This window comes from Amphibalanus amphitrite, unplaced genomic scaffold (assembly GCF_019059575.1).
Source record: "Amphibalanus amphitrite isolate SeventyFive unplaced genomic scaffold, NRLGWU_Aamphi_draft 000058F_arrow, whole genome shotgun sequence".
In the NCBI taxonomy this organism is placed as follows: domain Eukaryota; kingdom Metazoa; phylum Arthropoda; class Thecostraca; order Balanomorpha; family Balanidae; genus Amphibalanus; species Amphibalanus amphitrite.
In genome coordinates this window covers 873,542-897,184 of record NW_024881554.1, presented here as the reverse complement: position 1 = coordinate 897,184, position 23,643 = coordinate 873,542, and the positions used below count along the sequence as shown (strand labels likewise).

At 49.1% G+C, this 23,643-nt stretch overlaps 1 protein-coding gene across 3 annotated transcripts; it reads left to right on the top strand.

Annotated features, from left to right (window-relative positions):
• Nucleotides 1-3,802: 3,802 nt before the first annotated feature.
• On the top strand, nucleotides 3,803-23,402 carry LOC122378360 (contactin-like). 3 transcript variants are annotated; one of them, XM_043359336.1, is made up of 19 exons: nucleotides 11,875-11,900; nucleotides 11,967-12,185; nucleotides 12,438-12,608; nucleotides 13,827-13,921; nucleotides 14,170-14,301; nucleotides 14,734-14,976; nucleotides 15,308-15,458; nucleotides 15,843-16,020; nucleotides 16,318-16,518; nucleotides 16,925-17,209; nucleotides 17,550-17,686; nucleotides 17,870-18,152; nucleotides 18,522-18,662; nucleotides 18,983-19,432; nucleotides 19,817-20,055; nucleotides 20,428-20,610; nucleotides 20,950-21,441; nucleotides 21,646-21,829; nucleotides 22,237-23,402. In XM_043359336.1, the coding sequence occupies exons 3-19, from the start codon at nucleotides 12,444-12,446 to the stop codon at nucleotides 22,347-22,349; spliced, it is 3,672 nt and encodes a 1,223-aa protein (XP_043215271.1). In that variant the 5' UTR covers nucleotides 11,875-11,900; nucleotides 11,967-12,185; nucleotides 12,438-12,443; the 3' UTR covers nucleotides 22,350-23,402. The 3 variants fall into 3 exon arrangements, with proteins under 3 accessions (XP_043215272.1, XP_043215270.1, XP_043215271.1); XM_043359337.1 differs by lacking the exons at nucleotides 11,875-11,900; nucleotides 11,967-12,185 and adding an exon at nucleotides 3,803-3,808; XM_043359335.1 differs by having other exon boundaries at nucleotides 11,846-12,185.
• The last annotated feature ends 241 nt before the right edge of the window (nucleotides 23,403-23,643 follow it).

The following is a 23,643-nucleotide window of genomic DNA, read 5'->3' as shown; positions in this document are numbered from 1 at the left end:
CCTGAGGTCAAATTTTCAAGTTGACCTTTCAAGGTCAAGTTATAGTTCATTCGATGCGTCTTGACGAGAGGAACACGATGCCGGTAAAAGTGGGCTCGTACAAGGCTTGGGTCAAAAGTTATTGCAGAAAAACTGTTTCCGAAAAAATCGGCTATTTTTGCAGTTTTTGCCCCCTGCAGGCAAAACCGTTGACGTTAGGTCAAATCTGAGACAATTACTCAGAAAGGGCGTTAATAGGGCTATCGAATGCGCTTTTCCTCGGCGCTGTAGCTCTATTGGTTCCCGAGTTATGCGTTGGCTTCTTGGAAATTTTCGACATTCGACCTGGAAATCGGCGAAATTTTGCCTTCAATGACCTCTGGTGACCTGACCTTTGACCTGACCAAAAAATTGACCGAAGTGATTTCGTCATTATTTTTTACGCTCTTTCGAACGCCGCCTTCCGCGTATCGCTACGTGGCCCAGGAGCCGAGTTACAAGGGGGGGTGTTCAAACACCCCCCCCCCCCCAGCAGGGCGTGGAAATCCAGGACCCCCAGCCGGGCGCGGGTTAACATATGCAATACACACATACACGTAAATCAAGAAAACGTTAAACACCCGCCTTATGTAAATCTGACCATACTGTAAGCAAATACCTCTAAATCTTTTTATTGTTCTTTTTGCGGCAAATATTGTTCCTATTGCTAAGGCATTGGAACATGGCTCATCTTGTTCCACTTCTTCCTGTTGAACAACTGTTGCAACCTTCTTCGATTTCCATCTGTTGGAGACATTGCAAAGCTTTCTGTGCTATTTTCACATGTGTTTTGTAGCAAATCCCGGACAGATGGGTGAGAGTTCTCATTGAAATCGAAAGTCGGATTGTCCGACTGCGCCCAGTGCGGATCGAGCCGGTGATTCGGAACGGCGCGTCCGTCAGTCAGCCGGAACGGCATATCAAGACTAGGCGTCACAGAAAACAGCTAACAGCGTCACAACAAAGGCCTATCACCGTCTCAACAAGCTCCTATCACCGTCACAGCAAATAGGGGAAGTTGGGGGAACGCCGAAGACTTTTTTTCTGACGCCCGTAGCACGCAAGGTAGACAACATAAGCTATTCTTGTTGGCGTCATTCGAGAGGCCAGTCTTTTGCCTTTCAAACATACCAGGCGCATTTGATGAATTCGCATACCGTTAAGCGCACACACTAAAAATATCAAAGAAGTGACTTTTTCGGCGTTGCCCCGGACTGCGGGGAAAGCCGAAAATGGGAGAAATGATCTACGGGGAATGCCGACATTGATGTTTTGCCATTTTATCTCAAACTTTATCCAGAATTGATCAAAGCTGACACGCGTTTTAAGAGCTTAAGGACGCGGTGCACACTGGAAGTTATAATTGTGTGATATAATAAGAACATGCCAGGTAAATCATTCCTTATAGGTAACAGGCCGTTGTGTCGGTTGAAAGTGTAATTTGTGTGGCTAAAATACGCGTTGCTATTCTACAGCAGTAAAGTCCACGTAGCGTGCTTTTAACACGTGCGTAATCGCACGTTTTCGGCATTACCCCAGCCTGCCATACTTTCATTTGCAGGCCCATAACTTTTCAACGTGCTGTATAAATTTCAAATAGGCAGCACACTCATGCAAAGACATGCTAAAGATTACTTGACCGAATTGGCCAGACAAACGGTAGCATAATGAGTAAGAAATGCAGCTTCAAAGGCGCATGTAGTACCTACAAGGGAAACGTACCTTGAAAACGCTCTTGGCGCCCTCACAGTCGAAGTATTCCGAATGACGACTCGTAACAAACATGCGATAATTGTAGTCACTTAAGCTTCAGAGCATCACTGACAGGTGGCATCCATGTCTTACGGTTTTCGAAATATCTCGAATTTCGGCTTTGCCCCAACTCCGGCATTGCCCCAACTTCCCCTACGTAACATCGTCTTAGTAAATATCTACCGCCGTCACAACAAACACCTAACGCTGCCACAGCAGACGCATAACGATCACAACAAATGCTTTACGTTATCCACGCCTGCCGTCTTCATGTGGCGAAAGCTCAAGTAATGATCATTTTCTCGATGTGGACCATGTTTTGACTTAATGTAGATTAGGGTGTTATGGCCTGTTGCCAGCGTGTTAGTGGCGTTGTCAGCCGTTTTGACGAGGTCACAGCCATCCTAAGGAGCCACTCCCAGTTGACCCTAGCTCTCGGCACGCTCGCCACGCCCGCCGGGCTCAGGTCGGACCTGACGTCACCCTGCCATCTGCGCGGCGTGACGCTTCACTTGGCCTCCAGTGACCTCACCTTGACACGGTGTCTGCCACCCGTGCGCGCCCCTCACCCGCCGTCATTTACAATCGGGCTGGCCGCGTGCGTCTCGGGCGGGGCTGCGTGGCCGTGCACCTCCCGCTGGCTGGCCGACCGCCGCCGGCGGCGACTCTCGGCCGCGCCCCCTCCCACCCGTGTCCTGCGCACTGGCACAATGTATCACCGCGGCGCGCCAGCCGACCGACCCATGTTACAGCCGCCGCACCGTGGGGACTTAGGCCATCCTAGCACGCATTAAGTGGCAAGTTAAAGTATTTCGATTTCCACTTTTTTGTTATTCATTCCACGTAGAATTGTCCAGCGCATCCGAATCACACCTTAAATCGTCTGTAAAATGATTGTTTATGCCTCAAAAAACCTCTCAAAGTGTAGCTTCGTCCTGACCAGCGTCGTGCTACCTGCATACAGCGAAAAAGCACACTACAATAAAACGCCCTCTCACTCGTTTCCCTGAACAGCAGGTTATAGTTGCGACATGTTTTCATTATCTTTGACTTATAAGGAAGATGATGGTATGCACGAAAATTTCCAAAATTCATCCAAATGTATAATTTTTGACCGAAAAGCTTAAGATGTTAAAATGCTTCTTGGTTCAGAGAGTTGACAAGCGAACCATTGCCTTACAAAGTTTGATACGCGGTGTTACGCGTGGAAATGTATATCAAAATGTTCTCCAATAATTTCTGCATCGGGGGCAGCTCTCATTTTTTGCCGAAATTTGCCTAAACCAGTCACTATGAGACGTCAAAGCAGACGGTGCCGCGTGGTTTCTTACGCCGCGCCGGGCCGCGCCGCGGCGGGTTACCCGACCGCAGCACACCGCCTGGGGGTTTCCGGTCAGTATAGGAGTTGGGAGGAGGGAGGAAAGGGGTGATACCATGTTGACATTATTTTTCTTTCGCCAAATGTTCTTTTTGAACAAAACAACAACACCCTTGCAACGCTGCGTCCATTTTATTGGCTATCGCCGCCAATGTTCACCTTATTGAACTTCAGAACAGAGCTTTGATATAGGTAAATCGAAAAATGCTGTAACTTTGTAAAGTGAGGTTGGAGGTTTTTGGGGTGCTAATCACGAATTTCAAGCTAGTTTTGATCAAGGATGATGTTTTCATGCTAGGCCGGGTCAGGTCAGGCCCGACCAGTAGGTGTCTTGCCGGCTATCCATAGAAGGTAGGCGTCGATTACCTTTGACGGCTTCGTATAGCATGTTCCGTTAGGCACCAAAACTACTTAAATCTTCAAATGGGTGTTAAGTTCGAAATAAGCTCCAAGCACTTATCTAGAAAAATCGTATAACTTGAAAAAGTCAACTAAGGTCATCTAAGGTAAATGACCTTGATTTGACCTTAAAGTGACCTTAAAATGCAAAGAACAAACAGCATTTCATGCCTTGGAGAGTTAACAACCACAGCAAGACTGAAAACGCGCCGATAATGTGCGCTGATAAGCGCCAAATCGATACCAGCCTGACATGGTCTGGTGAAACAGGTCACAGGTCAAATTTTTTTTAAGGTCAAGGTCATGAAATTTTAAGTGTGTGAGTAACATTGATCGAATCGAATGTATAGAAAGTTTCGTCGTGATCCGCCACGTTTTGCTTGAGTTAGTATGCGAAAAGTCGAGGACAGAAGTCTGTGCGACCCCCTCCCCCTTTAAGTGCAAGGACTAACAAAGTGCAAAGGTTAAGCCCGAAATGCCTTTTGGTGATTGGGCTAGACATGAACAAATATCTGCTTCTAAAACGATTGTAGTTTCGTTCTACTTTTTTAACGCTTCCACGCCCACGATGCATTGCTAGCCGAAAACGCTTCAGTGCTAAGTCCGTGGGAGGGGGCGGGGGAGGGATGGGGTCAAGCAGGAGAGCCAACCATGTTGTCAGGGATCATACACCCTAAGCCTAACCATTTGAAGGTGAAATAAAATTAGTTAAGGTAGCGGAGGATGCGATATAAATAAATTCGTGCTATGATCGATAAAAACCCCACAGTGCGCCGGTCGGTTGTGCAAGCCGAGAGCGTTACGGACTGACTCGTGGGTACTGGATATGGAGTGTGAATACTGGGGTGACAGGGTCCGGTGCCCGGATACGTGAGCGGACATGATTTCCTGGTATGAGAGCGGGTCCAATGTCCGGATGTGGGGGACGAGTGCTTTACTATAATTGTGTGAGCAAATATATATGGCCGTTGACGAGCGAATATATCATTGCTAGGTGATGTAGCGATCAAGATGAGACTTGGTGTGGCAGTAAAATTCAGGCATTTTTACTGCAGATTAATGCTTGTTGCATTTGCTTACTTGCGCAGCTTCATAATTGTATCCATCAAACTTCAATGTGGTGTTGCGCAGTAGGCTCTCGAAACACCCGTCAAACATCCTCAGCTGTTCCTGATTGGCATATGAATAGTTTGACTTTTATTTGCCTTTATATACTTGCTTACTTATGATAAATATGACCTTAATATGCTGTTATGATAACGTAACTATAATTTAGGCCGACGTAATTATACATAATGTAAGCATTCTAGACGGCACATAAGCAGCCGTCGACGCTCATTCAATACAAGAGAGACGCCCATTATGGTCTGCTTTTCCGTTAGTAACGAGCCAAATCTGAAAACGATTTCTACAGCGTTAGTGTTAAACATGAGTTTGTTTAGGGTATTTGGGTTCTTCTGAGATTGCGCATACGACTCTGGCGTCAAGTTATGCCAGCGAAATTAAATAGCAGGCGTGCCGCGTGGCTCTAGCTTGGCGTTTGAACTTTCAGTTCTTTGATCTATGATATCTCAGGGCCTGAAGAAAAGGCTCTGTCTGCTGTCCAGAAAATACGTCGAGTTGATAAATGCGTGTTGTTCGTTACCACGATGCTACAAACAACCACCTACGGCCCTACGATGGATTCTAAAAATGGTTTCCGTCAGGTGCGAACATTCCAATTACCATCCGTTTTGACATCGTCCTTGGTAAGTCACGGCGTTACGGCGGTTGCGCCACGTCTCCGTGCCGTATGAGGGCTGGTCAATCGGACTCAGAAGTCGGTCACCCAGTCGGTCTATCTTTTATTCAGTTGCTTATTTATTCATGGCGACGATTACCAACAGGCTGCCCGCGGCGCCGGTCCGACTCGGGTGGCAGTCGCCGATCGCTATCCCTTTCAGTGGGTTGATTCCCATCTGGCTGTGGTCGGTGATGTAACGGAAGCCATTTGTCGCCTGTTCACCAGATGGAGGCGCCGGTGAGCAGGCGCTGCCGGTCGGCCGGCGCCGCCCTGTCTCTCTCCGACGGTCGCTCGCCGGTCCCCGCCCCGTCTCTGGAGCGCCCGGTCCTTTCGCCGTGCCGAAATATTGGCGGCGCGAGCTGCGAGCCGTGACGCGGCTCGTCGTTAGCGGCGGTGGCGGTGGCGTAACGCCCCGCCCCGCCCCGCCCGCCGCCGCCGACGGCTGTCGGTCGCGTCGGCCGGCGCCGCGGGCGGCCGGCGGGGGTCGCTGCGTGCCGCCGCCGGGATGGCCCGGCTGACCCAACTGACCTGGGCGGGCCGACACGCAACCGGCGTCCCACTGGCCGATCTGTCAGCCGGGGACGGGCCGACGGTGCGTGACCTCGACCTGTCGGCTGCAGCTGTGACCGGGACGGTCCGCCCCGCTGAGTCGCGGCGGGGGATGACCCGCTGACCAGCGAGACACGCATCAACAGGGCAGCGGGGTACAGTGGATAGCCCGGCCAATGGACACACCATGGCCACCTGACAGCAGCCTGATACACCACAACCTGACCAACCATCCCAACAGACAGTCTGTACTGCCGCCGTTACAACGGCCCATCGCATAGTCACTTTTGATATAGCACGCAGTTCAATGTGTGCGTGCTATGTGTGCACGGTTCAATTGGAAGTACTGTGATATAGGCATCTATTTTGTGGCCAGGCATTGATCTTGGGCCGTTCATATCACAGCTTGAAATAGGGGAGTATACCTAAAATCACTGAATGAATTATTGATGGAAACTTAATCCGACGCTGAGTTCAGACATGAGGCATCAGACACGCTTCCTTCATAATTGGACGACTGTAATCGGTAGGTATCTTTTGTAGTTTAATGCGATCGAGGGTTTAAAAGTAATGATATCGCTTTTTACGACATTGTTATCGATACCGAAATATTTACGGCTGGAGACAGGATTAATGGTGCCAGTGCACTAAGTATTCCCACGTCAATGAGTACACTGACATGCATCGATGACGTCTACCCCAAAATCCTTTTTACGGGTGCACTGTTTCACACGTCAATGGTAGGCGCGGGGACCGTAGCGGCGCCGTATAGGCCGAAACCTTATGTCGGTGGGCGGAGCTGCACTGTGACACACACTCGATTATGGAGTCTGTAGCGGAATGGTTTTGGTGGCTGTGACCGGTGACGTAACAGCGTCACAGTCACTGCTACGCTGTAATGTATAGGCTGTTCTGCACTGTGGCTGGTGTCACGTAGTGGTTGAAGTGCACTCTTGTAATGTGCAAGTTACAGCTGGCTGTGGATATTCAAAGAACAGCAGTAAAAATAGCAGTGCCACACTTCGGTCAGAGGTTTGCTGAACTTATGCAATGTTGCAATACACCACCTGTGAGTTGTGACCAGGGGTTCCAGAATATACCGCAGATGACTGGGACCTGGGCTGCAGGCCGGCCACAGGCCTGTGAAGTGTGACCGGAGCTGCAGCATACTAGAGACGCCAAGGAGCTGCGACAGTATACTGCGGCAGCGGTGTATGGAGACCACAGGACCTCGACAGGGGACCATGAAGGGATCACTGTCAGAGAGCTGCAGTATACCTCGACATGAGTCTGCGGGTGATACTGCGAGTCTACGATCCTACGAGTGCCGCTGTGTAGTGACGGCACCGCTCGGAGCCGAGCCAAGGTCGGGTCGCGCCGGGGCGCCGCCGGCAGCTGACCGGGGGCGCTGCCGGCGCGCGCTGTGGGGCAACAGGTCAGAGGTGCCGCCACCGGCCCCTCTCCCTCTCCCAGCCCATCACCATTAGCAGCCGCTGCCGGCCGGTACGCTCCGAGGCCGCCTCAGATGGGGTCATGGGTCCCGCCGTCCACACACAGGACCATGACGCAGCGGCGCCCTGACCGCACAACACTAATAACCCCAACTTTTCACCCGTCATGCAGCTACGGCACATTGAAGTATAATTACGTTTCTAGTATTTTCAGTAGTTAATCTTATTGCTCTATGACTTCCAGTGAATCGCTAACCTTCTCACCGTCTAATAAGGCATTTCCACGGATATAAATTAACATGATTTTTACTACCCTGAATATCTTATCTGTCTGCTCACATGCCGATAACTACTGGCAGGGTCAGGCGACGAGGCATTCCCACAATCTACGGTTTCCTAATTCCTGTGCGAGCATTTAAAATAGATAAATCAAAACCATTGGCTTACTGTGGACGCTTTGCTTAAGCAAGTCTGGAGGCCTGAAATCGATATAAAACTAAATGTCTTTCCGAGACCGTCACGCAGATGCATAAGCATTAAGCAAACGTTAACCGATATGGTTCGAAGTCAGAAGTGTACGAACGATCCGAATAATAATCATCGAACCCAAGCACTGCAAGCTCACGGCCGAACGATCATACAAACCGGGCGGTTTTAGTAATTATTTTATTTGCTCACAGTGATAAATGGGATCACGGAAATACACAAAATTAGACCTTGCAAGTGTATGCAAGGTCTAATTTTGTGACACATTTTTCAGCCAAGCTGGTCTTTACGTATTGTTCCGTATGAGAGCCATTTTCATGACCTTCCCTTCCGGGAGCTTGCAATTGTCCAAGCAACATATGTAATTATCTATTTCTATCAACCAAGTTTACATGCGGAAACGGTTTCCACAAAGGGTGTGAGAAGTCCAGCCTCCGTTTTAAGGTCAGGTCACGGTTGGTGATCTCACTTCAAGAAACAAAGGAAATGGGCACGGCCTAGTAGGTATACCTACGCATGTTGTGTGATTGCATATATGTATCCAGCGATTGGCATGACGCGTCACTACCGCTTATATCGAATCCATTCATCAGTGATATGTTAATTATTTTGTTTGTTATATATTGCGTTACCTTTTTCCGTAGGCATTACCAGATCGTTTCAGGGCTATATTATAGTGCTTCGAACATGTTCGCACAAGAATGCTTCACTGTAAAAAAAACTTACAAGCCCCTCGTAGAGGAATTCTCAGCGCAAAAATAACATTGCAGGAGCGTGTAAATTTGGCTAATTTTAGGCTAGTTGCCGAGTAACAAGCTTGTTCGACAAGGCTGTGCCTCGTATGCATACGACCACCGTGCTCCACCTAGTTTGACAACACGCACGTAAATAGCGTGGGTAGTGCGTCTACTAGGTGTCATAACAGCCCCTGCCTGGTAAGGTAACTAGCCACTGCCTACTAATCCATACCCAGTAATGGTACTAGCCCCCAAGGCTAGTAATGGTACTAGCATTCCGTCGACGGAATTCCGTCGACCGTGCCTCGACCCCGAAGACCAGTAGTGGCACTATTTAACTAGTACCACTACTGGTCTTCGGGGTCGAGGCACGGTCGACGGAATTCCGTCGACGGAATTCCGTCGACCAGTGCCCCCGACTCTCGACCGCCACCCGCAAGTAAACAGACTGAGTAGCGCTGCAGCACATTTATTCGGGCACGAGAACGAGAACGAGAACAATAACAACGCCAGGACAATAACTATAACTTTAACAACAACAACAACAACAACAACAACAACAACAACAACAACAACAACAACAACTAACTGAATAATTTTCAATAAGGTTTCTTAAATAACCACCATCAAACATTTGTGATTTTTTCATTAGCTCTGCACCGGCGGCAGTCGCGGGGTGCAGGTAGGCCAGGACATACATGGCCCCATTCTTCACCAGAGAAGTCTGTAATGGGTGAAAAAACGAATATTAACATTATTATTATCATAAGGCATACCAATCTGGAAAATGATTAAATTAAAGTTGAATAAAGTGATAGATTCCTGCCACAAGCTAGCTTAAGTCCCAAACATATAGCTATTCTGACTTGGATAGACGATACCGGCGCACTTCTGCCAACGACGGGCAACATTATGCGATACTATACATCTTCTAAGAAGCTCAACAACATAATAACTTTTGTTTACAAATGGACAACCTTTTTGTTGAGCACACAGCAAATGATACAAGATGCCTCACCTTCAATCAAGCCAAAGAGCAGTTGGGCAGACACACACAGCAATGGCGACGCAACACAAAATGGACGCCGGCTCCCGGAAGCGGGGGGGGGGGGGGGGACTCCTTCTGAAAGCAGCCACAGACTCCTAGGTTGTAACATGCGACGAGGATAGCTATGAGGCACATCCTCATAGCCATCCGAAGCCGCTTACCACGCAAGCTTGCCAGCACGTTTACCAGCTGCAGGCGTTCGTGACAACAAGCGGGGTTGCACGCAAGGTTATCCGTTTAGTAGGTGCCAGCCGGGGCCTCGTCAGCTGAGCTAATAGCGAAATGACCTAATTGAGGGACACGCTAAAAACTGGCCGAGAACAAGCCAACGGCGGGTAACACTGTGAGGCTGTGCGTAGTTCATTAACACTGCGCAAAATTAGGTTCCTGAACATGTTCTCGCTCGTAGGCATTTGTTCCACAAGCGGCATTGTTAACGTGCATGGCTCTGACTACTAATGTCCATATATGTTGTAACGAGGAGCAAGGGAGGCACTCGTAAAAAATGCCTAATTTCAAAATTAGCTAGTGAATATTTTTTACAGTGTTGCCCATCTCCGATACCTTGTGCCGACAATGAGTGTGGAGCTTCATTACGCGCTTAAGTGTTCCTCGAATCACATCATAACTACTTTGCTAAACAGCGACCTGGCTGTTGTGGCTTCCTCAGATAAGGGAGGCATAACGGTACCTAATGCCTGGTTGAGAGTCTTATGACGTCTCATGGTTTTTATGGACCTAGAGTCTGCTAATTAAGGGATCTCTCTCTCTCTCTCTCTCTCTCTCTCTCTCTCTCTCTCTCTCTCTCTCTCTCTCTCTCTCTCTCTCTCTCTCTCTCTCTCTCTCTCTCTCTCCCTCTCTCCATGATAAAAGGCTAACGGTGAGACACATAAGCTTGTCGTTTGAATGTTTCACTTGAGCCTGTATCCCGTTGGGCCACTGCTGGTGTGAGGCAGAACATCTTTGCCGGAGCACTGAACAGTCAACCCAGACCACCCATAGATAACCCGGACAGCTGGTATGGGTGACGGTCAGTCCCGAGGAGCTGACGGACGGATGATGATCATCCGTATCTTTTCCTTAAGGAAAAGATTCAATGTATAGTTACGTCCCGACGGACGGATTTCGTTTTGCTTACTACTGAGTAAGGGTCTCTCGTCTGACGTCTCCCAGTGCATTGAGAAATGAGAACAGTCTTTATAGGATCGTTGAACAAGAAGATATAAGGAGACATCGTGCTGAGTTGACTATCGACTGATGTGCCGCGGTCGCTGAGTCCATCCTATTGAGACAGGAGTACCTAAACTAGCGTGACGGACCACCCATTCGCTAAAATGACCGGTGATAGCCCCAGAGAAATACCTTTGCTTCAATTGGATCTGCCCTTCATCGGCTGTATGGAGGGAAGGATTAAGGAAGACCGGTAGCCCGTTTCATGGGAGTGTGATATCGAGAGGAAGAGGGTGATATGGACGTGGGACTGGGGATAGAGAGAATGGTTAACCCGATATCATCCACTTAACTAGCAAAGTCCAATAGTTTAGCTATCGTCTTCATACATGTCATAGACGTATAATTTATCATCTTCATATTCAAAGTACCAAGGACAATCACCCTGAGCTATTCCAAGTAAAACATTTCAAGGTACCTACTGCCCAGTGCCCCTCCTCGTGATTCAAGTTCTCTATGCAGCTGGCCATTTTATCCCGTTGCCTGTTTACGCTCTTTTTAATAAAAGACTATTGAGACTGGAATGAGTTCAAGTGAGCCGCCCGAGACCTCAACGCTTCAACCTACGGTTGATTGGCCTTCAAATTTCAAAAGCGTATCAGCGTTCCGGGATATTGTCCCGTGAGTTGTTGCAGTCTTCAAGATAATGGTGCTAGGCCTTGTGATCTGTTGCAGTCTCCAAAGTGGCGTAGTTTATTTGCTGTGGCGTAGTTTGAATATACAGTTTTATAAAGCATTCCTTGTGAAGTATCCTGCGTCATTTACGTCTCATTTGGAGCCCCACCCAGGGTTTAAGTTATTCAATAGATCAATCGACAGCCCTGCCTCAGTTTTGGTAGTGCACCTAGCGGAATTTTTAGTAAAAATATTTTTAAACCTCTAAAAATTGGCATTTGCTATTTGAAATTGAGTAAATTTGCTAATAAATTTCTTTAATTTGTGTTTAAGTTCAAAAAAACCTGTGTCCAGATAAAATAATTTCAAATAATTTCAACATTTCTTAAGATTTTGAAAATCATTAACGGCAACCCCCATCGCCTTCCGTTACAAAGTTGAATTTGAGTGCTTTGTGTGTATATTTTTGCATTCAGTTTGCTGGTCGGTTGTAAAAAACGATACCAACAACTTATTTCAGCATTATTCAAAACCAGTTTGCCCTTCAGAACGTGTAACACCAAAAGTTCAAGCCTGGTCTCATAGTTTGAGTTGCCTATTTCAACTTCAACTTGAACTTTGATGATTTGAAATGTTTTAAGCGTGCTGATTCCATTTTTATGCTAAGTCAAATCAATCTGTTTGAAGTGGCTTAATAAGTTGGATTGTATACTGCCAGGGTACGGAATTGAACTAGCAGGTGAGCCCTTACTTTAACAAATAGGTATCAGTATTTTGTTTTATCTGCTGTGCGTAACTCATGTATTATGTAACCTATGTAGCAATGATTTTGATGCATTATATGTTTTCTAAGAAGAGAAAATTGATATATCCTCAGAAGTTCAATCTCATATCATATTTGATGTACTAGGCTTTTTGAAACAGAGCTCATTTACAGATGGGACACAATTCAACGGAACTCAAGTTAACAGATGGGTTTTGATGTTTTCAGCCAGTGATGTTACTGCTGCTTGGGCTGGTTGTCCAGCTGGGTTTCACTGCAGCCCAGCTGGCTCGGTATGATCCAACCTGCCCGAAGAACTGGGTCCAGTATGAGGATGCCTGTTACCGCTTTGTGCGCAGCCCTATCAAGAGAAGGGATGCCGCAAGGGAGGCATGTCAGGTCAGTCTTACAAGATTGTGTTCAGCACAGCTGCAAATAACCTTAACCCCAGTTTCAAGCTCACCTTAGTGGAAATCATTAACTGAATGCTTAAATTATAAGATTGTATGTTATTAATACTGATTCGCTTTATGGACCTTATCAGAATGCCTGATCTGGAGTTAGTCCAATAATATTTATGTTGGCTTTGTACAAAGAAGACAGTAAATAATCATTTAAGCTTTATGGTTAAAGTGTTCTAAATACCTTTTAAATGCATTGTACAGTTGATGTCTCATCCCCATTTCAGTCATTCTTTTGATAGTGTATGCCTCTGTACTAATCTGCAAAAATAGCTGGGCAATAGTATTGGAGGCAATTTACCAAGAACTTGTTTGACCTTGATTTTCTTGCTCTTAGCTTGGTGATAAGCACAGTGATAGGAAATATTGTTTTAAATTGTTTGTTATTTCAAATCTGCTAGGTTTAGAAACCATGCTGTGTTCCTCTAAAATTGTGGCTTCTGAATTTTCCCATTTTTGTATTGATGTTTGATGCTTGTTCATATGAAATTAAGCCTGTCAAAAATGCAATTTTGTTTATCAGTACATGCAGCAAATGCTGATGATCTATGAAAAATCTAAATACATTTTCATGCAATTAACAAAGAACAAGTTATCTGCTCTGCTTGGGGTTCCCTTAGTCCTAGATCAGCCAAATGAAAAGCATGAAGAGAGAGAAGGAAAGTAATCTGCATAGAAAGAGCTCATTCATCTAAATACATTTTCATGAAATCAACAAAGAATTTATCTGCTTGGGGTTCCCTTAGTCCTAGATCAGCCAAATGAAAAGGATGAAGAGAGAGAGAGAAGGAAAGTTATCTGCATAGAAAGAGCTCATTCAGTAGATAAGAAGCCATTCAAACCACAAAAGAGCCCAAAAGTGCTAGACATATGAAACATGATTACAAATAATGCACAAGTGCACAAAAAAATGACAAAATCCTGGACGGTCAATTGTTTTTTAGCCTGAGCCTTGAGGGTATTGCATGCTAGCAAGAAGTGCTGTGTTTCGTCATTTGTATCCAAACAAATCTACCCCCATCAAACCTTTTTGAAAAACAAGGCATCAAATTGGATCAAACCTTAGTCTAGGAACATGTAAAGGTAGCTTAGGCTTCTGTCACAGTATTTCAGCAGTGTTCCACTTGTAATGTGACTGTGCCTGCTCCCCTCGTAGGGTTTTGCTGCCGACCTGATGAGTCTCAACACAATGGAAGAGCACGCGTTCGTGGTGAACTGGCTGCGCAATAACGACCCGCAGCACCGCGACTGGTGAGTAGCGCCCTTTCTGCAGCGATGTCTCCCACATAGTTTCTCCCTCAATGTGGGGGCTGGATGTCGCCGCAGCTAGTATGGTGGTTCTGTTATTTCACGTCTCTCGCTGAACATGACAGTGGTCAAGAGCATGTTTATGTTATTGTCATGATGTATTATACTTGAGCCCCATGATGGGATTTGGCTTATATATTTATTCGTTATTCTAGCTGCTGTCGGTATCTGTGACCGTCTCCGTCCCACAGGTATATGGGCGCTCGCCAGCAGACGTCCAACGTGTGGACTAACGACGGCGACAGCACTCCGCTGCAGGGACTGGAGAGCGCCTTCCTACCCGAGCAGGAGAACGTCGTCGACAAGAGCTACGCCGCCTACAGGTGGGTTGGTCCCGCACGGTGGCCGTCGGCGGTGCTGCGGGACGTTTCAGCGATCCTATCGTATTACGGCCCCTTGGTGTATGATTATATAATGCCTAGTTAGTGTATCTATTACCACTAATGATTATATAATATGCCACTGCAGTACCTACCTTCCTTATAGTGTTGACAGACTCAGGGTGTTTGCGCTCCCTGGGTAGCATTTTAGTGTGGGCAGATGCAGTTTTAGGCTCTGCTGTCTTTTAGATACTCCATGTATCGCATTTTACGTGATCTCCTGACGTCCCATCTCTATTGGGCCTCTAAGATGATAAGATCCATACTTCCTAGTCATAGTGATAGTCGGCTGTTGGTGGAGTATTGCTAATAAAACGTCTCCGCTTTTGATGTTACCCTGTCCGGTCTCTGACTTCTCCGCTGTCTTTGTTTCAGTTTCTCCGAGGGGTCCAGCCAGTGGGGGCTGCGCAAGGTGCCCGGCGTCGAGCGGCTGCTCTACATCTGCGAGATAAAACTCTCCGAACAGAACTTTGTCGATGTCGGCGAGCGCGACCACACATACGGCCGTGACGTGACTGAGGCCCGGCTGGTGCCCCGCGGACCCAAGATGGTGCTGCAGCCCAAGCCGGCCGTCTTCGACATCAGCCAGCGCTCCACCAAGAACGACGTCACCATCAAGTGAGCAGGGCGAAGCGGGTGACAGAAAGGGGGGAATGGGTGTCCGGGTGGTTTCGACGGTTTACTCGACTCTGCTGATGCGGGCTTCATGGCGTATATTATAAGTAACGCAGTCTGGGTATTGGCGATAATCTATACACTTGCTCCGTATTTTAGTAGGCCAAGTGTCTTTTGGACTTTACCAACCTGTTAACAATATCATTCGGAGATGACGAGCATAATAAGATGACTCGCCAGGTCTTCCTCTCACCGCAGTTGTCTGCCTGACGCCTACCACAACCCATACCTCACGTACGAGTGTAAAGTGACACGCTGTGTTTTCCTCCCGCAGGTGTCTGGCCGACGCGTATCCTTACCCCACGTACGAGTGGTACGAGGAGGTGTACGAAGACGACAAGCTCATCTACAACAAGGTGGACCCGCTGAAGGACTCGCGATTTACCATCAGCGGTGGCGTACTCATGATCTACGCGCCCGACCAGGTACGGGGGACGGACGGATGAGGGTTTCCGAGTGTATGGCTTGGTAAACGGTCCACGGATGGTGGCTTTGATCCGCTTTGATCAACTAAGTTGGGATCGCAGCTACAAATTTTAGATAAAGCCGAGTCTTATTTTTATGGTGGCGCGTGATGAGGCTTGGACCTAGCCATCATTTTTGTGGGTGTTTTTAATGAGGTTATATTGAAACGTTTTTATTGTTTCCGAGGCGTTAAACTCACGAGATGAGTTTAATTATTATTGTCATTGAATGAGGTTTTCATTATTGTGAATTGTACCTAGAGTCTAGACCATGTTTTGTTGTTGCCATGTTGCAAACATTGCTGATATTTGTCGACCTCGACCGTCACTGCCTGTCGACCTCAGGTGGGCGAGCGCGGCAAGTACCACTGCCGCGCGACCAACAAGTTCGGCACCATCGTCTCCGAGAGTGTTCAGCTGGCGTTCGGTCTCATCGGAGAGTTCAACCAGAAACGCTCCAACGAGATTGGACAGATGAACTTTGGCAAGGGCATCTACTGCGACCCTCCGCAACATTTCCCAGGTGAGTGTGCGTCTCCAGACGGATGGAGGCGCTGAGAGGATGGGCGGCGGCGCTCGGCAAGAGCCGAGTGTTTGTGTCAGTGTGAAGTTGGGTTGATTTTGGAATTTGGTAAAGGGTTTATGTGGTGTGCTATTTGGACTTTTTTAGGTTCGTAAGGAATTAGTGTCTTTGGTCAGTATTTTTGTCACGTTTTGCGTCTTATTATTTTGCGCCTGAGTATATAGCGTGTGTGAGTAGGCTATCGGCATGTCATGTCGCGCATCCTCCTCCACTGACCGTGCTCCGTTCCACCGTCAGAGGTACACTACCTGTGGGTGCGCGACTACTTCCCCAACTTCGTCGAGGAAGATCAGCGCGTGTTCGTCTCGCACGACGGCCATCTGTACTTTTCGTCGCTGGAGACGATTGACCAGGCCGAGTACATGTGTAACGTCAAGTCGACCATCTCTGAAAACGGCAAGATCGGACCCAAGTTCCGGCTGGATGTTGAGGCCCACTGTGAGTACCGCTGGGAGAAAGGGAAGTTTGTTTGTGGGGGTGAGGGACGAGGAATAAAGTGCGCTTTCCTTATCTTTCAAAACATAATGCAGATCAAGCTATTGGCAATGCTGATCCCATGAGTTCTATTTGAAGCTACGAGGAATGTCACATTTTACCAATAAGCTGTTCTTGGCTTTTTGCATTCGACAATTTGCGGTCAAGTTGTATGGTTGATGGCTGCAACTTTTGTACATTACACAGACAATCAACCATTGTTCTACTTTCTGTCAGTGGAATGCATTGTTGATGCTTGTCAATCGTCCCCTCCCCTCCCCCATCCTTAGTAATTCGTTTCTGACCGTTCGTCGTATCTGCATCTACCTTTTACCATCGACGCTATCTGACCACTCCCTCTCATCCCCAGCCAACTACCAGCAGCTGCGGTTCGCGCACAACTTCCCCAAGTCGTTCCCGGAGGCGCCGCGGGAGGGTGAGGAGGTCCGTCTCGAGTGTGTGGCCTTCGGCTACCCGGTGCCGCACTACAACTGGACCCGGCGCGGCGGCGACCTGCCGCGAGCCGCCCACCTCACCAACTATGACCGCGTTCTGACGCTGCCCGAGGTGCGCGTCGAGGATGAGGGCGAGTATGTGTGCCGCGCCAGTAACAGCAAGGTGTCGTCAGAGGCCTCCGTGACACTCAGCATTCAGGGTGAGTTGATGACAGTTGGCCGGGCGGTGGTTGGCAGATAATATGCTGCTGGGGTTCGCCTCGATTCTTGGCTTTGTTTTCATGATTTTAGAAGAGCATTGGTATTGTGTTGCTTTGCAATTGCTACAATTGCTTATTATTCCATTTTTATTAGATATTCAGTTGCTGTGCCTGGTATGTAACATGACATTAGTCGTTGGAACGGTACCGTACTCTGGCGGCTGTCCTGCCGAATGGATGGCCTTTGGTGACTGGTGTAGTGCTGACTGCCGTGATTTACGAGTATGACCACCCTTCCATATGTCAACCATTTAACTCGCCTCCGCTGTTCCACCTACAGCCAAGCCGCGCTTCACCATTCCGCTGGAGGATCAGCACATTAACGAGGGCAGCGATCTGGCGTGGACCTGCGAGGCGTTCGGTATTCCAGAGGTCACCTACGCCTGGCTTCGCAACGGCGTCGTGCTCGATCCCAAGGTGAGGTTGTTGTTGTTCGACTGAGGACTTGGGAAAAAACCTCTTACTCGCGAGTAATTTCTCGAATCATTTCACTGTCTGGTATCTCACGCTAATGGCACTAACCCTCACATGTCTTATTGCTGCCACCTTTTCTTCGTGATTAATTGAAGCAACTCGTCATCTCTATTCTCTTATTGGCAGGATTTCGAGAAGGACCCCCGTATCGAGATCCAGGACAGCCTTCTGACCTTCAAGAACGTGACTGACACTGACCAGGCCATGTACCAGTGTCGCGCCACCAACCAGCTGGGCAGCACCTACTCCTCTGCCCAGCTGCGCGTGCTCGCCTTCGCGCCGTCGTTCGCCAAGCAGCCGCTAGAGGCGCTAATGTACGCCGGCCTGGGCATGAACCAGACGATCGCCTGTGAACCTGAGGCGGCGCCGCGACCTGACATCACCTGGACGCTGGACGGACGGCCGATCGGTAAGTGGGGAAACATGGGAGGGTGATTGATGGATGATGGGGAATTCGTTGCTGAGTGACATCGTGAGTCCGTGACCCGTGATCCCTTGTTAGTAGTCAGTCGTTACCCATGACATCTGGCATGGTATTGGCTTGGACATGTGATGGGATACCGTAGAACAGTGTGGTTACTGGTTATCGTCAGCTACACAGATACCAGTAACCACCGTTGTATGTCTTCACTTATCTCAGCTTCCCATTCGTGTGGCGATGACCAGCCCTTCTCCGCAGTTCTCATATACACACAGTGTGCTGTGTCTCAAGTGCTACTCTCCTATGTATTACCTGTCTCGCTAACCATTCTCCTTCCCTCCCTGTCTGCGTTACCAGGTACCGGTGGTCGTCGGCGCGTGCTCGCCAACGGCTACCTCCAGCTGGACCCCGTGTCTCAGGAGGACGCCGGAGAGTACACGTGCACGGCCACCAACCAGTACGGCTCCGACTCGAGCTCCGGCCGACTGCGCGTCCTCGGTCAGTCAAAGGAGGGGATGGGGAGGAGGGTGGAATTAGGAACCGTCAGGGAGATCGTAGGCTTACTGCAGGGCATGGCTAAATAAGAATATGGTTACAAAGTTTTGCCACTTTGAAATTGGCAATCATTTGTTGGTTGAGGTATTATAGGAGCGCATTTAGATATTGCATTGTCATGGCGCATATGCTACGCTCACGCCTGCGCGGTTAACTTCCTGCACTTTGTTTCAACGTTTCCTTTATCACGCGCACTCGTTGGCGGGCTGTTTCCATTTTTGTTGGTACCCACCGTGGCTGACCTGGCCGGACTTCTCTCACAGAGGCCCCTGTGATGGTGGAGCAGCCGCAGCGACTGATGGTGAAGGTAGTGAACGACATGGTGATCCTGCGCTGCGAGGCAGAGGCCGACCCCGGCCTGGACCTGGCCTACGTGTGGACGCACAACGGAATTCCCATCGACTACCACGAGATCGACACCCGCTACCACCGACTGCGTCAGCCGGGATACCTGCAGATCCGGAACGTGTCTCTAGAGGAGGACGGCACGTACCGGTGCACGGCGCGCACGGCTGTAGGAGAGATCTCGGCCGAGTCGCGACTGACCATCGCCGGCCCGCCGGAGGCCCCCGGCGGCGTCCAGGCGTTTGAGCTGAACGCTACGTCGGGCAGACTCGAGTGGCAGGACTTTGACGATAACGGCCGACACATCAGCATGTACCGGATCGAGGCGAGGACCAACTGGAATAGCAGCTGGTTCATCATCAAAGAAAGTGAGTGAGATGTGGTCTGAAGGAGGACCCTTGAAAGACGTCTATCCAAAGACGTCTATCTATCTATCCAATATCAGTGTGTTGATATTGTTCGGTGAAACATCTGATACGCTTGTGTGCTTTACTTGGTAAGATTTAAAAAAAAATCGTTTATTCACTTGGATGTTAGAAGCTCAGAACGCGGCTGCCTATTACGGGTCGACAGAAAATATTAAATTTTACAGCTATGGCTCATGACTGCACAGTTTTCTAAGGCATTCCCGGTCGTCTGTGACTTGTTGGTCGTGTGGTTTTTACACACTATGCAGACTGTCGCTGTGAGCGTTATGATACCACACAACCATATTTCACTTCACTCTCTCACCCTGTCTATACCGCCTGCAGACATCACCGTGGAGCGCGACGCGCTGGGCATCACCACCCTCCGCCGGTACGTGTTCCCCGACCTGCTGGTGCCGTTCTCGTGGTACGAGTTCCGTGTGTCGGCCGCCAACCCGCTGGGCTACGGGCCGCCGTCGCCGCCGTCACCGCGCTACAACACGGCGCCGGCCCGGCCGTTCACGCCGCCCACACAGATCCACGGCGGCGGAGGCAAGATTGGAGACCTCACCATCAAATGGAAGGTGAGGCTGCTTGAAGAGCGGCAAGATGGGGATTAGAAGAATTGATTCATTCAATCCATGTGGGAACAGCTCGCATCTGTTTTGTTTCCCTGAAATTGAATTGGGTGGAGTTATTCATGAATCGTAGTGAAGTTATCGAATCCGACTAATGTGCAGCACATTAGTCGGATTCGATAACTTGACCTACAAATCTGTCAACAGTCAACTTGGATAATAGCGCGCTACATTTCAAAGGATTTTCTACCTTAGACCAAATCACCTTTTTGCGATGGCCCGTCTCCTCTGTTCATTACGATCCATCCATCTCGGTCAACGGCTGCCCGTCTATTCCGTGCGTCGTTTGTCTGACCCCCCCCCCCCCCCGTCTTTCAGCCGCTGACGGACCGGTACCGAAACGCTCCGGGCGTCTACTACAAGGTGTTCTGGATGCGCCACGAGATTGAGCCCGAGATCGACTACAACGAGAAGACGCTCGAAGAGTACGGCAACATCGGACAGTACGTGGTCACCATCCAGAGAAAGTATTTCTACAGCCAGTACAAGGTCAAAGTGCAGGTGAGTAACGAAGAAGCACCAACGCAGGCCCGCGGATTTTGAGGCATGGGAGTGCGTGTGCTCGCAATATCTTATTTGAGTGTAGTATCCAACGTCGCGCTTAGGTTTTAATTAGGAACTGCTATTGTTGTTTTCCTGAGAAACTTTTGTTTTCACGACCTCCGTAACATGATTGCAAACGGCATTTCGTTAATGAGGTAGTTGTAGTTGTCAGTTGCGTGGTACACAGCTCATTTCCGTTTGCGTCTGATTGTTGTCTTCTGTTTATCTATACGCCCCGCTACATCACCCATGAAGTGATGTGACCCTCCAATCCCTCCCCTTTCCGTCCGTGCACAGGCGTTCAACTCGATGGGTGCCGGTCCCATCTCTGAGGAATACATCATCTACAGCGCCGAGGGTATGCCCCAGGCCGTGCCCACTGAGGTGGCCGCCAAGGCGTACAACTCCACGGCTCTCAATGTCACCTGGCGTCCGATCGAGCACACGCGCGAGGGTCTGCGCGGCCGCCTGCTGGGTCACCGTGTCAAGTACTGGATCCGGGACGCCGACGAGGCCACAGAGTCTCTGATCCTGCTCAAGTCGTCCCTGGAGCCGTGGGCGCTGGTGGTGGGTCTGCAGCCTTTTACCGAATACTACGTGCGTGTCATGGCCTACAACTCTGCCGGATCGGGACAGGAGAGTGAGCGGTTCCTGGAGAGAACGTACAAGAACGCGCCGCTCAACCCACCCACTGCCGTCAATGTGGAGCCGATCAACCCGCGCACCGTGCGCGTGACATGGCGAATCGCCTCGCCCAGTGTAGACGAGGAACCGCTTAGAGGATTCAAGGTGAGAACTTCTACGGGATGGGCTGTGTGAGGGATTTGTAGATGTCTTGGGGACCATGCGTTGGTAGAGAGAAGTCAGCAGAGGTGTATTTATTTGTTCTTCCCCTCATCATTTAGTGTGTCTTCGCTGATCTATGACATGAAAAGCATTATCTTCAGGTCCGATGCCATAACCCTCTGACCCCACCCGTCCTCTGCGCGTCAGGTGCGTGTGTGGGAGCGCGACCAGGACATCTCGGACGCAAACGACACGTACGTGCCGCTGGGCCAGCGTCTGGAGGCCTATATCAATGACCTGGAGCCGGGAGCCTGGTACAAACTGCGTGTGCTGGCCTACAGCGCCGGCGGTGACGGCAAGATGAGCTCTCCAGAGTGGCAGTTCCAGATGGGTGAGTTCCGCCGATCAGATTGCGGAGTTTGGTGCTTTAGGATGCGGCCCTGTTTTGGGCGAGATCTACAGCTCAGGAGTACTCCCTGCGAGTCTGAGTCTGCCCCCGCGCTAGCCTGCAGTAGAAGACTGCCTTTTTGAACAAATTAATTTCACTTTTTCACAAACAAAAGGACTTTGCGCAAGCTCGATAAACCATCAAGGTTCCTTCGGATGTGATTTTGCTTAGAGCCAAATCGAGTGAAATGCACAAAAGAAAGGGCTTTCCTTTCCAAGATAAAAATATGACATGATATCCCGCATCATAATGCGGTGAGAATGGTAATTCGGCCGTTCTCGATCCCTTTTCGGTCTGAACTGCCCCATCCCCGTCCGTCCCATGGCCTGACCGACCGTCTGTGTTCACAGGTAACCCTGACGACCTGCGCGGCGGCTCGTCCCGCCTAGAACAGGCCATCCTGCACGTGCTGGCGCCGCTGGCCGCCTGCCTGGTCTGGCTGAGAGTGACGGGTGCCGTCTGAAGGCGACAGCGTCAATCATCCCGCTGACTCGCTGCTTTCCGACAAACGTCTGTTTGTGTGTGGTGTGTGGATGTGATTGTTGTGATTTAGAATGTGTGTACTTGGAGTGGGTGTTTGTCAGTAAGCTCTTGTGAGTACGTAGATCTGTACGAAGTTGAAGTAAGGTTTTGCGTAGGACAGTTACAGATGAACGCGCAGTCGTTTTTATCATGTTCTTCCAGTGAATCTTTATTGTATCTCCTTTACATATGAGTGATGGTTGCGGGAGCTCGAGTGATTTCAGGATCTGAGGGAGGGAATGAGACGTTCCAGTGATGAGTTGTGAGATAATTCGATCCGTCCAGTGCATTCCATTTTGAACTGTGGGTCTTGTCACGGAGGCGAGTCTTTTTCTGCGCCGGCTTTACTGCGACTGCTGCCAAGTGACGTCGGTTTGACTCCGAACTGTGGCTTTGGACCTTGCTGAGGAACCGTTACCTGGTACTGAAAAGGAGAATCTAACCGTCGTATTCTGAACGGTGCGTCTAGTGGTAAGGGAAAGTCTGCGGCGGCCTGGAGCCGGGTACGATATTGTGCCCCGCCTCGGCGTGCTCGTCGTGGCTGCGGGTGCCAACGAAGGACCGGACTTCAAAGAGAATCCTGGCGGCCGATGTCCGTCTGTCTGCCTTTAGCAACGCGTCCGTCCAGTTGCTTTCTGCGATTTTTAGGAGTAATGTCGAGCATTGTCAAGCACCGTGTTATGGCATCACCGTGTTTCACTCAATATGCATTTGCGTTTGCTATCTGCTTGTTGTATCATCCGCATTCGCCAGCTAGGTTTAACTATGTCGTTTAGCATAAGATCGCTTCAATGAGCTATGGACATTACATGCATTTTGAAAGATAGCTCAGAAAGAGTAGGTATGCGACATTTTCGACTGCATTTTAGCCAGGTATGTCTTGTTATTCCGAGCGTTTTATTTGAAACCTCGTTTTTCGTTTTCAATGACGCCAAACGTTTAGCTTTGTAGCAGTCTGTCGATAAAATAGTGGAATATACATTCCAGATTTTTAGCTTGTGTTTTGACTGGTTTGCCTTCTTGGTGTCCCCCCTGACCTCATGCACCTTCTTTTCTTCTGCTAAAAAATAAATGTTTTGGCTCTGTGCGAAAACGCGAAAGTGTAGCAACTAGCAACTAACAGAACATCAATGCCATTGAAAAATGAGATTACCTTAGAGATTACGGCAAGTCTGCCGTTATTATACTGACTGAGGGAATGCAAAGTAACAGGGCAGGACTATGGAGGAAGTAAT

Coding starts and splice junctions, on each gene's coding strand:
- LOC122378360 (XM_043359337.1), top strand. CDS start 12,444: ATGTTACTGCTGCTTGGGCTGGTTGTCCAGCTGGGTTTCACTGCAGCC. Junction 14,977..15,307: donor AAGAACGACGTCACCATCAA/GTGAGCAGGGCG, acceptor TTCCTCCCGCAG/GTGTCTGGCCGACGCGTATC. Junction 20,611..20,949: donor AGTACAAGGTCAAAGTGCAG/GTGAGTAACGAA, acceptor GTCCGTGCACAG/GCGTTCAACTCGATGGGTGC.